Raw genomic sequence first — 12,420 nt, 5'->3', positions numbered from 1 at the left:
GTGCTGCTTATAATTAGTGAAAAACCGGACATAGCCTAAACACGAAATCAGCATGGAACGTACAGAACTGTTGCCCACCTTAAGGCCTCTGCACACGCTCTTCCCTGGCCTGGAGCATTCTTTCTCCGATATCCTCGTACTTCCTAAAGTGTTGCTCAAAGGTCACCTGCTCTGTGAGGCCTTCCCTAGCCATGGTATTTAAAAAACAACACTGCCCCTGCTCTATTTTTCCCCATTGCACATAATCCTTCTAATATAAAGAAGAACTGACTTAGTTTGTCCCCACTGCCCTAGAATGTAAGCTCCAAGGGGGGCAGGGACTGTGTCCATTTTTATTTACTGCTGTACCCCCAGCACTTAACACAGAACCTGGCACACGGTCAGTCCTCAAAGACAGGTCAACTGAATAAATTAATTGTACACATACCAAACAATGGAACACCACACAACATTAAAACTGACATGGCTCATAATTACATACACAGAAAGGCAAGTGAAAAGCTAAGTGAAAAAAATTTCTGGCACAGCGTGGGCCGCATGAACCTTTGTCTAAAATGTGTGTACATAACCCGCTTTGTAATCAAGCAGTATGGGTGAGTTTTATTTTTTACTTAACTGAAATTTCTGTTTTTCTTCCACTAACTTTATATTGCTTGCATAATCTTTGAGAAGTAATCCCTCATGAAATGCTCTCAAAGCACTTAATTTTTTTTTTTAGGAATAAGCTTCCTCCTCAGTGACTTAATTAGGGTGTCCCTAATTAAGGCCAGCACAACATCAAAGAGGCCAGGTTCCAGGGGACCCTTGCTTCAAGTCTACTCCTGGCTGCAAGGCGACCTCAGTCCCTCCAGCTTGCAGAACTTCTGAGCGCTGGGATGCCAAAGGCTTGGCCACCAGCTAGCTCCTCCTGGCTCTACTCCCCACTACTTGCTTCCTATTGGGGTGCCTCATCCAATTATTCAGGCCCGAGATCACATCCTGCTGGAGAGCTGGCTTTGAAGGTTCAGTAAACAATCACTTCAAAACAAAGAGCGACCATTAAACCAAACTCAAAGACTTCCTTAATGACTCCGTGCTCAGCGGCAGGAGCTGGGGCCCAAGCAAGCCAGGCCTCAGAAGTGAAACTGAGGTCTCCCTGGAAACTAATCTCGAAGCATTTCCAGCCTCCTACTGCAAATATCCCCCTCTTCCTGTTTTGCGCTCAGGCATGTGGGGTACAGAGCCGTTACTGGGGCGACCCTGACGGAGGGGGTTTCTTCAGCAAAACAAACATGTGTCTCGTGGTTGTCACCTTCACCAGCTGTGTCAGAACCCTGGGTCTCACACCCTGCCTGCTCCCCACCTACTTCCCTCTGCTGACAAATCAGAGGCACCCATGGGGTGAGTCAACCACCCAACAGGATCTTGTTGGCTGGGCTTAACTCTGCTTTAAATACAGAGAGGCCCCTTGAGCTTCTCGAAGCAGTTCAGAGAAGAGCCTCGATTGTTAGGCTTTATCTGGTTCATCCTGAGTCCTAAAGGTACAGATAGAACAATCATCAAAGAGATCAGTGAAACACACCCATTACAGAATCTGGAAAGACACAGCCCACCACGGCGGATAAGCCCAGAGCCTGGAGCCAGACCACCTGGGTTCAAATCCCAGCCTTCCCTCTCACGAGCTGTCTGATGTGGGCAAATGGCTACACCTCTCTGAACCTCAGTTTCCCCATCTGTAAAGTGGGAATTGTAGCAGCAACTACCTCACCGGGTTGCTGGGAGGAGTTAAAGAGTCTATTGGTAAGGCACTAGAATGCCTGCTTGTGCCATATAAAGGCTCATGAAATAAGTAAAAGAAAATGTAGTTCTCAGTTTAGGTGTCCCTCATACCAAAGCCTCCCCTGACTCTGTCCTCCCACTCCCAACGACGATCAGAGGCCCTCCCTAAGATCTTGCTGCTTCTCTGCTCCTCTTCTAGACAAAACAACTTTAGGGCAAGGGCTGGTCTTGCTCACAGGTCTATCTCTACCCACCGCAATGCCTGGCCCATAGCAGGCACATCTGTGTTGAATACGTGTACTGTGTTCTCTCAAATTATTCATATACGTTGGAAGCTGAAAAGCACTGCAGTGTTGTCTCCGTTGCATTATCAAAGTGGAGCTATATAGATTTCTTGTATTTTCTGAAACATCTGAGTGCTATTATGACAGGGTACTCCACTAGAAACTACCACGGTAGCTCAGATACACAAGAGCATTTTATTTAGCATTTATTTCACGCTAAGCCCTTTACATATACTTTCCCACTGAAGCCCCTACAACTTGAAGAGGGAAGTATTATTTCCCCCATTTTACAGATAAGAAAATCAAGTCTCAGGAGGTTGAGTAACTCGCCCAGAGTAATCTACCTAGGAAGTGGCAGAGCCAGGTTTCAAAGCCCAAGGGCAACTGCCTAAGGTAGAACGTAATCCTCAGTAGACTCAACACAGACCGTGAAGAATGCCTAAGGGTATCTGGGTTGGGGGAAAGAGGAGATAACTTTGTGGCGGGGCCTTGAAGGATGAGGAAGATTTCAGTGGCCAACAATGCAGAAATGTCCTCCAAGCGGGACAAACAGCAAGAACGAGGGGCACAGGATGTATTCAAAGAGGCCAGGGACTCTGGGATGGAGAGCACTAGGCGTACAGCAGACCACTCAGCTAGGGCCCAACCGTGGGGTCCTTGAATCCCAGGCTAAGGCAGGTGGGACACATCCAGCAGGTGGGCAGGTAGGAAGAACCCAAATATGGCCAAGTCCTAGGAAGAGACAGAAGATCAGTGCACAGCTGCTGCTACAGGGTAGGCTGAGAGATGACCGAGGCCACTTTTCCTGGTGGTCACTCCCAAAAAAGAAGGGGGAACTCAAACAATGGAGACGGAAAAAGACGGCCTTTACAAAGCTGCTCCTCTCCCCTTACCCTGGTGTAAACGTCTCTGAAAGGCTTTTTTTCTTTTTAAGCATTAAATGCCCTGAGGACCTCAGCCGGGCACCCAGCCCTCCTCCTCCCTTTATAGACAGTGGGTTTGCAAACACAGAATTGCAAATAGGCCCAGCTGAGGCAGATGAGGTTATAATGAACTCAAGAGTAATTGGCAAGACAAAAAAACAACGCAACTTCTCCATTTCCTGCAACTTCGGTGCAAACTCTAAATACAGCTATATGTCCAGGGTTGGGTAGCTTTTGCCTGAAGTGGTGGAAAGAATTACTACAGAGACTGGAACAGTAACAGCTGCTAACACCCGAGTGCCAGGGGGCAAGGCACAGTGTGCAGCGCCAGTCTGCTTCCGGAATCCTCTGAAGTGGGTACTTTCTCAGACGCCCGTACAGAAGAGGAAAAGGAGGCTGAGAGATTAAGTAACTTGCCCACGGGATTGAAAAGCAGATCTCTTTGACTCCAAGGTCAGCGGGAGCTCTGGAATTTCCACAGGAGGGGTTTAGAGGCAATAAAGGGACCAGCCAGAAGGGAGTAGAAGGTGTGCAGGAAGCTCACTGTTTTTACTTAAATGGTATGTTATAGATCTACACCGTCAATACGGTAGTTACTAGCCACATATGGCTATTTAAACAAAAGTGAATAAAACCTAATAGTTCATAGATCACACTCGCCATACTTCAACTGCTCAGTAGTCACATGTGGCTAGTGGCTAACATATTTGACAATTTCCATTATGGCAGAAAATCATACTGGACAGGGCTATTGTATATTTAAAATCATTAAGTATTCTAAAGATGCTTTTTTCTATTTTTATATAACAATTTATTTAATGTTTTACTATAAATTTATTTTTATTTTTATTCGTGGCAAAACACACATAACATACAATCTATCATCTTGGCCATTCTTAAGTGTCCAGTTCAATAGTGTTTAGCAGATTCACATTGTTGTACAAACATCTAAACATGCTTTTACTCAGACTTTGGTGAGGTTGAGAAAGTACTTTTGAGGGTGCTAAAATGGTGTATAGCTCGGTGGTTGTCAAGCCTGACTACACATTAGAATTACCTGGGGGTGCTTTAAGAAAAAAAATGTGAATGCCCAGGATGCCCCCTGGCAGCAATGAATCAGAACCTCCAGGGAATAGGTCCAGGTATCAGTGTCTTTTTTTTTTTTTTAAAGATTTTATTTATTTATTTGAGAGACAGAGAGAATGAGAGAGAAAGCACATGAGATGGGAGGAGGGTCAGAGGGAGGAGCAGACTCCCTGCTGAGCAGGGAGCCCGATGCGGGACTCGATCCAGGGACTCCAGGATCATGACCTGAGCCGAAGGCAGTCGCTTAACCAACTGAGCCACCCAGGCGCCCCAGGTATCAGTGTCTTAAAGGCTCACAGGAAATCCGATGCTCTTAGACCTGTAACCAGGCACATTCTACCAGAAGGGGCACACCAGCCCAGAGCCTCCTCCTCTGGCCAGATCCACTCCTCCAGCCCCTAGAGAACCCTGTCCTGTGGGAGGTGGCAGGGAAGGGAGTCCCGGGCAAAACCTGCTGCCCACCTCCAGGACTTAGGAGGCCACTCATGCTGAGCAAGCTAATATTTTACAGTTGCCCAAATTCTTCAAGGGGAAGAAAGCAAATAAAAAGACACACAGCTCAAAAGACACTCAATTGATTTTTTTTTTAACCCACTTAAACTAGACAGGAAAAGAAAAACCACTTAGAAACTATGACCAAGGCCGTATATGCCAAGAATCAGCACAGGAAGGAGGGGTTTTTCGGTGATCCCATCAACTTCTGCAAACACAGAGCCTGAAATGGCTCTACAGACTCAACCAAACTGGAGAGTTACGGGGACGTAATTAAATACAGAAAAGCTCTTTTACCAGAGAGTTCCAGGGCTGGACATAAAATGAGTTCAAGGTAAGGAGTTCCCTTAGACGTGTCATTTGAACTTTGGGTGAACTTATTTAATTCATATAATTAGCGCGGGCTGCCAGGCTTGCACAGTCGCCCAGTCTCGGGAACCGATGGGCTCCCCGGACGTATAAACACGGCCCTCTGGCCACTCACAGAGAACACTGCAAGCACTTCATATGGGGACAAGGACAGGAGCTAAGGGTGACAGGCCAGAGCCTGGCCCGAAGGCTTCTTTCCCCTCTGCACACCCAGAAGAAGAGGAAAGGGAATTCCAGGTTTGTCTGTCAGAGAAGACCGGTGAGTGGGAGAGGGAAGGAAGCCACAATATGTCAATAGATCATAAATTAAATAACTTCCACAAAAGCGACAGCCAGATGGGAGCCGCCCGCCCCACAACAGCCCCCGCCGCATCTGAGCTCAAGTTCAGGCCTCCAGGCTGGCTCTGGGCTCCAGGCACGGAAATAAGACCCTGATTCCTTCCTTGAGCCTCCTGTAGAACTCAGCAGAGTGGAATTCGGTATGCTGCCCTCTACAAATAAACCCATTCCCCCCCGCTCTACCTTCAGCATGTTCTAAAGACCTCCAGCTTTGGGAATCAAATCGGCCAAGGTCTGAGCCAATCCACCTCACCATGGCCTTGGATAAGTTACCACCTCTTTCCAAAGAGCCTCAGTTTTCTCATCCGTAAAGTGGGGCTGATGTGAGGACGACATGAAACCATGCGCACCAAGCACTTAGCGCATTGCCTGGCACATGGCCGGTTCTCACCAAGTCCCTTCCGGCCCCATGCTCACCATATGCCATGAACACTAAGCACCTACTACATACAGGTGGCGCACAAGAGCATCTTAAATCGGGAAGCAGCAGAGACACACACAGCCCAGTCCTCCCTGGGCTAAGAGGTGGGGAACACTGACAAGGGGGGTGGGCTGCTCTGGAATCTATGCTGGGTGGGTTTGCTTTTGCTTTTGGGGGTTTCGTGTGTGTCTGTGTGTCAGATACTCAGAGGAAACCTTGCGCAGCTTCCCAACTAATTCAAGGGAGAACCTCCGCAAATACAATGGGCTTCCTCGAAGCTCAGCCAATTAATTTACTCCATTTGTCTCTCGGGTTTGCTGCTTAATAAGGCCATATCAGCAGTGCAATCTGCAAATCCGAGTTAAAGTGCTTAAGGCATCCATCAGTTCCCTCTAAGGAGCCCCAAATACTTCTCCTCTGGTGTCCTAGGCAGCTAAATCTGCCTTTGGCTTTTGTTTGGTTCCAGGAGAGGTATTTCTTTGTTTTTGCAGAGGTGTGGGTTTAAGGGGAAAGTGTCCTGAAGGCAGTTCCGAGAAGAATGGAGACCTCAGAACTATCTCCTTTTCCCAGCCCCAATCTAAGCACCTAAACAGTCTCCTGCAGAAGGAATCTTGCGAGCTCTCACGCATCCCCGGCAAGATGGAAAAGCCCAGATGAAAATTACAGATAAAGCGTCTACTAGATCAATAGTTTTTCAACTTTAACATCCTCCAAACATTTTAACAACCTCAAATGAGCTGGCCATATTGACAGATACCATTTTAGCTTTTTCCTTTTCCTGGATGCAAAAGAGCAGTTCAAAGTATGAGGTCAGTCGCTGAGAAGCTGGAGGATGCATGGAACATGCTTATACTAAAAAGGTTGTTCACTGTTTATCTGAAATTCAAATTTAACTGGAAATTCTGTATCTTTACTTGCTGAATCACAGCACTGAGCTCAGTGCTTGCAACCTTGCTGGTGCTCAATAAATACTACAGAATTACGAGTACATGCTACTCTCATAAGAATGGACTGATAGCTGAACCAGGCAAAACTCAAACTCAGCTCATCTTCCATGCAAACCATGACCTGGGATTGACCTTCTCTCCATGTGAGGCATCGCTAACTGTGGAAATTCAGAACATAAAGGTTCAAGGTGTCGAGCAACAAGTTCTACACAACTTGGTTAAATATGATGTATACAGGATTTTCCCACAGAAACATTCAAGCCAAGACAAAAAAAAAAAAAAAAAAAAAGACTTCTTTCCAAACCTGGGCAAGATCTACACCTAAAAAAAACAGACTGATCTATATAGGCTCTCGATCTCAGAACAGGCACCCATTCTGGACAGTTTCCCCGCTGCCAAATTTTATGACATCTTCACTTCACCTTCTTCGCCCACAGGCCCAAATTGAGGAAGTTGTAAAATCCGGGGCAAATGCAGCCATTTGCTAAGAGAAAAAACAACATGGGGCCCATCTGTACTCTACAAGGGCTCTGCTGGTCCTGCCTCTGTGTCCCGATTTTCAGGGCCACCCACCTCCCTCAGAGCACCTGGCCGCTCTTGGAGGCCTTCGCTGGGTTTTCAGTATCTTCCTAGAGAAAACATTTTTTTTTTTTTTTTTTTGAAGAGTCAAAGAGAAGTCCTTCAAAAACTGACTGATGCCCTTCCTTCATGGTCACCATAGGGTACTTAATGTTACCTACTTACAGCCCACAGGACAAGCAGCTCTCCAAGGGCAGGCCTTGTTGGCTCCTTGCTGCCCAGCAAGAGACCTTCCACATTGCAGGCCCTCGATAAACACCAAGGAAGGAGCCTCTCGTCTGAGAGAAACCCCAAAGCCAAAACAGTGGGGGGTGGGGGGAACCCTGAAATCATTATCCAGCGCTGGACTCAATACCCACATTCTTGATCTATGATAAGTGAGGGAAAATACCATGTCATGCCTTCGAACCACAAAAGATTTCCATGGAATTCAAGAAGTTCCTTTACCAGCTCTAATTTTAGGCAGAACTTAGGAGGATACAGGTGCCAACAGTGGTGGGGGGCAGTGGAGAGGAACTGAACAAGGCCCTTATTCTGCTCGGCACAGGTGCTGGTAACAGGACACCTCTCTCTACAGTGAAAGGTGGGGTAGGGAATTCAAGGTGTGCTTTGGTGTTTTTCAGCCCCCAGTCCCATTACATAACCCCCAACACACTCTCAAACCTAGTAACCTAGTACAAAGTTCTCCCTGTATCAGGCCCAATTCAGCTCCTGACATACTGATTCTTGAGCAACAAGGCTGAGGAAAATATTTGGTTTTAGCATCCAACTAAAAAAAAAAACACAAAAAACCTAAGTTAATTATTTAAAGAAGAAAGATATCCACAGTGACTTGCCCTTGAGTTTAGCCAGTCTCCTGGTCTTAAAAGCTTCCCAAACATCATCAAATTCTTTGCTGGTTCAATTACCTAAACATTAAAAAAAAAAAAATCAATCAATCAATAAAAATAAATTTAAAAACTACAAGTATCAAATCACTGTGTTGTATATCTAAAACCAATATAACGTTGTATGTCCACTATATCCCAATAAATTAAAAAAAAAGTCATGGCTCAAATCTGCTGTTTGCAGCATTTAGCCTGCTTTTCTTGGCACTTGGATAGAAACTCCAAAAAGATTCTAGAACCTCGTCAATGTCTAACCACTGTCAAACATCAGAAGCCAGTCAGTTGGCCTTCCATAGAGTCACTGGCAAGCTACTGTTCCCCCAGACAAACGGGGGATGGGCCCTCGCCTCCAGCCACGTGAATCTCTGTCTCCCCTTCCCTTTGGGACCAGCTCACACCAGACAACTTGATTTATGTGGATGGGCGGAAAGGCAGCCACTAAGCGATTCTGCACACCACCGTCATCAGTGACCACCACCACAGGAGGGTGGAAGACAGGGGGAAACACACAAGGTTTCCTCTCGTCAAGGAATCAATAAGTTATTTAACAGCTGCTGCTGGATCCCAATGGAAGAAGAGCGAGGGTTTCTTCCGCACCCTTCCCCCTGAAAAGGATAAAACGCACACCCTGACCGCTGAGGATTTAGCCAGATGAAGGATCACTAGAAAAAAGCAGGATTCCTCTCCAGCTTTTCAGTGTCTTGAGGTTTTTGGTTTTGGAAGATGTATGGTGTTAGGCCTTGAAATTACTCCATTTTTTTGTTGTTGTTGTTGTTTTCTTTTTTTTTTTTTTCCTCCAAAGAGGAAACTGACTCCCTTCCTGTGTCACTGTACATTTTGGAGAATCAAATGCTACTAAAAAAAAAATTTCCTTACCCTTTCCTCACCCCAGTCCAGCACTACTTCTGGAAAAATAACCTAAAAATTTTCTCAAGATGGCATTCCAAATGGGTTTCCAACATTTACACTTGTCCTTCAAAGCAAATAGAAAGGGGACCAAAGACATCAGAAACCCATCGTGGCAGTTCAAAGAGAAAAAGGATAAACTGGTCATTAGAAAGCCAGCTGACTTCAGATATTAAAAGACTGACTTTTATTGGTGGTGACTCCATGCATTATGCATACTATGCACTGCTTATCCTATATGCCCCCAATTTTTTTTAATTCCCTTTTAAAATATCACTCCCATCCAACCCACAAAGAAGTCTTTTAAAAAGAAAACTCCATTAAAATATTCAACAACTGTCTCCTGCGTAAACAATCTTGGCAATCAGGCTACCCCTTTCTTTTTCCTTATCTCTCTCTACTCCCCAAAAGTCTGGAATCCTGCAGACCCCAAGGCAAGTTTCAGTCTTCCCCTCCAGTTTGCTTTTCAAATCTTTGCCAAAACAAAACAAACAACCTTAAAATAAATGCCTTCCCACAGGATGTTGAACAAACCCTACTAAATTCAAAGGGAAAGAAGTCAGGAACCACAAACTATAGATCCAGCACTGAAAGGGCATTAAATAAATCCTTATTTTTAACTGGCATCTTGCAGAGGGAAAAACATGCCACCCTGGCACCCACAAATCCCCTTGGCCAGAATGCTAGAGGGCAGCCACAGGATGGCAGGTGGAAAACAGGGGGCCCATCCTGTGGTGGGCTACCTTCTGAAAGGCTTTGCATTCAAACTGCTAAACGCAAAGAACGGAGACTGGAGGGATTATGGATTAAGGAACAAAGAGAGAGAAAAAACTCTAGATTTTTTTTTTTCTGGGTCTGCAGTGGGCAGAACTTTTAGGTCACTGGGTCCTTGTTACTACTCAGAGACTGGAAACATCCATTTCTCTTCAAAAAGAAAAAAGAAAAAAACACAAGCAGCTTTACCTGCCCATCTCAAATTCTTCCCCTGGTGATCAAAATACACATGTGCCCCAAACCAAATCTTTGATTATAAGGCATACAGAATTTAAGTTAACAAGAAATACCCCAGAGTCCGAGGCGGGGACACCAATCTTTGTCTCAAAAGAGCACTTCAATAGGTCAATGTGGATTGGGGGCAAAGCAATGAAAGAGGCTGTCTTTGAACAGGGAATAATGCATCTAATTCCAAGTGGCTGGATTAGAGGCATTCCTGGACAAGCAGGGTCTAGCTGAAGATAATGCTACACGAATGTCAATTTCTCACACACACAAAACAACAACAACACAGGCTCTGTAGAAGGAGGGCCAAGACCAGGATGAAGGCACCTTGGAAAAGTTCACCCTTGGGGAGATGGCACTTGCTTCTAAAAGGGGGAAGCAGGCGTGACAGCTGAGCATTCCTTCACAAAGTCCATCTCCCAGGCCAAACCCTCTCTAAACCTTACACTGCATCAGACAAAAGCTCCTCCAAACGCCCAGTCAGCGGCTGAAGAGGGGCTATCCACACCCACCGGCTGTACAGCTTTCCAAACCTGCCTACTCGTTTTGGAAGCCGAGCTTTTAATTAAACACCACCTCCCCGGATCTGTTGAGGCAAACTGGGGCTGGGTTAAAGCCAAAGAGAAGCTCCCTAAATACACATGGAAAAAAAAAATCCCCCCACCGCCCCCAATTCCCACCTCCAGCCAGCTCGCGAGGCTGGTTATATTTCCTTTGGATGAGTAACACAGGGCCCTAGTCTATCTCTATGCACCAGAAAATCCACATCCAAGGATCAGGTTATCCCCAGTCCCACCCTTTGCAGGAAAAAAACCAGGGTGTTGTTCCCCGCCCCCAATACACACGCGCGCGCGCGCGTGCGCGAGCACACACGGACACACACACACACACACACACACACACACACCACACACACACACACAATATTCATAATCCTTCCAAGAGAAAACCTGGAGTCTGTGTGTGGTGGGTGGGGGGGGAGAAATACAGTTCTTTAGGGGACCCCAATCTTGCCTTCAGGCTGAAGCCTCAGCCAGTGGAAGGAGGGTCCCCAGCAAGGCTACTCTGGGAACTTCTGCTCCGCGCCCCCAGGGAGGGCTGAGGAAGGCATGCACACCCTCACCAGCTTAGGAACAGCCCAATTAATGCCTAATTTGCTCAGATCCCTCCCCCCCCCCAGATGAACCTGAAAGCCAAGGAGGGAGAGGAAGGCCTCTCTCTCTCAGGCTCTCGGCCAGGGGTGGGGGGCCGGTTCCCGGGGCCGGGCAGAGCCCCCATACCCCTCCCCACCACCGCGCCAGAAGCCCCCACCCCGTACTCGGGGGAATGAGGTGTCCGCCCAGACACCCAGTCTCCAAGGGTCGCAGACACTCTGTCCAGCGACAGACAATGGAAAACTTGGAGCCGGGGCCCTGCGCCCCCAGGGAAACGAGATGGTGCCGCCCCCTGGGACAATGAGCGTGGAGAGGGCAAGGGGCATAAGACACCCCCAGAGAAGCAGCCCGCCCGGTGACCCAGCAGAGCCCGGAGCGGCGCCGCGGGTGAGCAGGTGACACCGGGCCGGAGCGCTCCCGCAGGTGGCCGGCGGCCGCGGCGCAGGCAAGGGCTGGGCGGCTGGCCCGGGGCGGAGGCGAAGCACCGCGGCGAGGTCAGTGCGCGGCCGCCGCCACAGCAGCCGCGCCCCCGGCGTCCTACCTTCATGTCGCTGATGATGGTCTGGAAGAGGCCTCCGAGCGCGCTGCATTCCTTCTCAATCACAGCCTCCATTTTCCCAGCGCCGGCAGGGAGAGGACACACACTCGGGGCCGCCTGGACTGTGCGCGGGGCCGGGGCTCGCTCACCCGCGAGCAATTCCACCCTCCGAGCGACCCACCTACGACTCACAGCCTCTTCTGCAAAGAGGACGAAGTGCCCAAGATCGGCTGTTCTCTGCCCCAAATAATAACAATAATTTAAAAAAGCCAAACCGCCCTGCAGGGTGATTCGCCTACATGCAGTGCTCGGCTCCTGGTCTTAAAAATGCCCGGAGAAGACTGACAATCAGGCCACCACTGGTGCCCACGACGGAAACAGCACAGCCCATCTTGAAGCAGAGAAAACCGCCCGCTGACCTGGGGCCAGCGCCATTTAAAAATGCAAGATTTTCTAATTTAATAATATTTTTGAAATAAAAAAAATCGCCCAACAGCAGAACGCGTCTGCTCGCGGCGTCCGGATCTGTTGCTCGCAGCCGCGGCCGCCGCCTCCTTTTCACTCCTGCGCGCCCGGCCCCGGCGCTCGCTCTGGCGCGGCTCCCGGGGACGTTCGGAGGGGCGCACGCGCGCTCGCGGCCGTGCGTCCGCCGCGGGGGCGCGGGTAGGGCGCGCGCTCGCGGCCGTGCGTCCGCCGCACGCGGGCGGGGCTAGGAGCGCATGCCCGGGAGGCGCGTGG

At 48.3% G+C, this 12,420-nt stretch overlaps 1 protein-coding gene across 3 annotated transcripts in view; it reads right to left on the bottom strand.

Annotated features, from left to right (window-relative positions):
* MTSS1 (MTSS I-BAR domain containing 1) overlaps positions 1 to 11,847 on the bottom strand; it is a 159,329-nt gene extending 147,482 nt beyond the window's left edge. For all 3 annotated transcript variants that reach the window (XM_028105588.2, XM_028105586.2, XM_028105587.2), the window contains exon 1: positions 11,686 to 11,847. In XM_028105588.2, coding sequence (XP_027961389.2) covers positions 11,686 to 11,757 — 72 coding nt within the window. In that variant the 5' untranslated portion in view covers positions 11,758 to 11,847. The remainder of the gene's footprint in view (positions 1 to 11,685) is intronic.
* Positions 11,848 to 12,420: the final 573 nt, after the last annotated feature.

This window comes from Eumetopias jubatus, unplaced genomic scaffold (assembly GCF_037043125.1).
Source record: "Eumetopias jubatus isolate StellerSeaLion01/CBP00866 unplaced genomic scaffold, mEumJub1_p1.0 scaffold_4, whole genome shotgun sequence".
Classification (NCBI taxonomy): domain Eukaryota; kingdom Metazoa; phylum Chordata; class Mammalia; order Carnivora; family Otariidae; genus Eumetopias; species Eumetopias jubatus.
The sequence above is the reverse complement of the archived record's forward strand: the minus strand, read 5'-3'. Positions and strand labels throughout refer to the sequence as shown.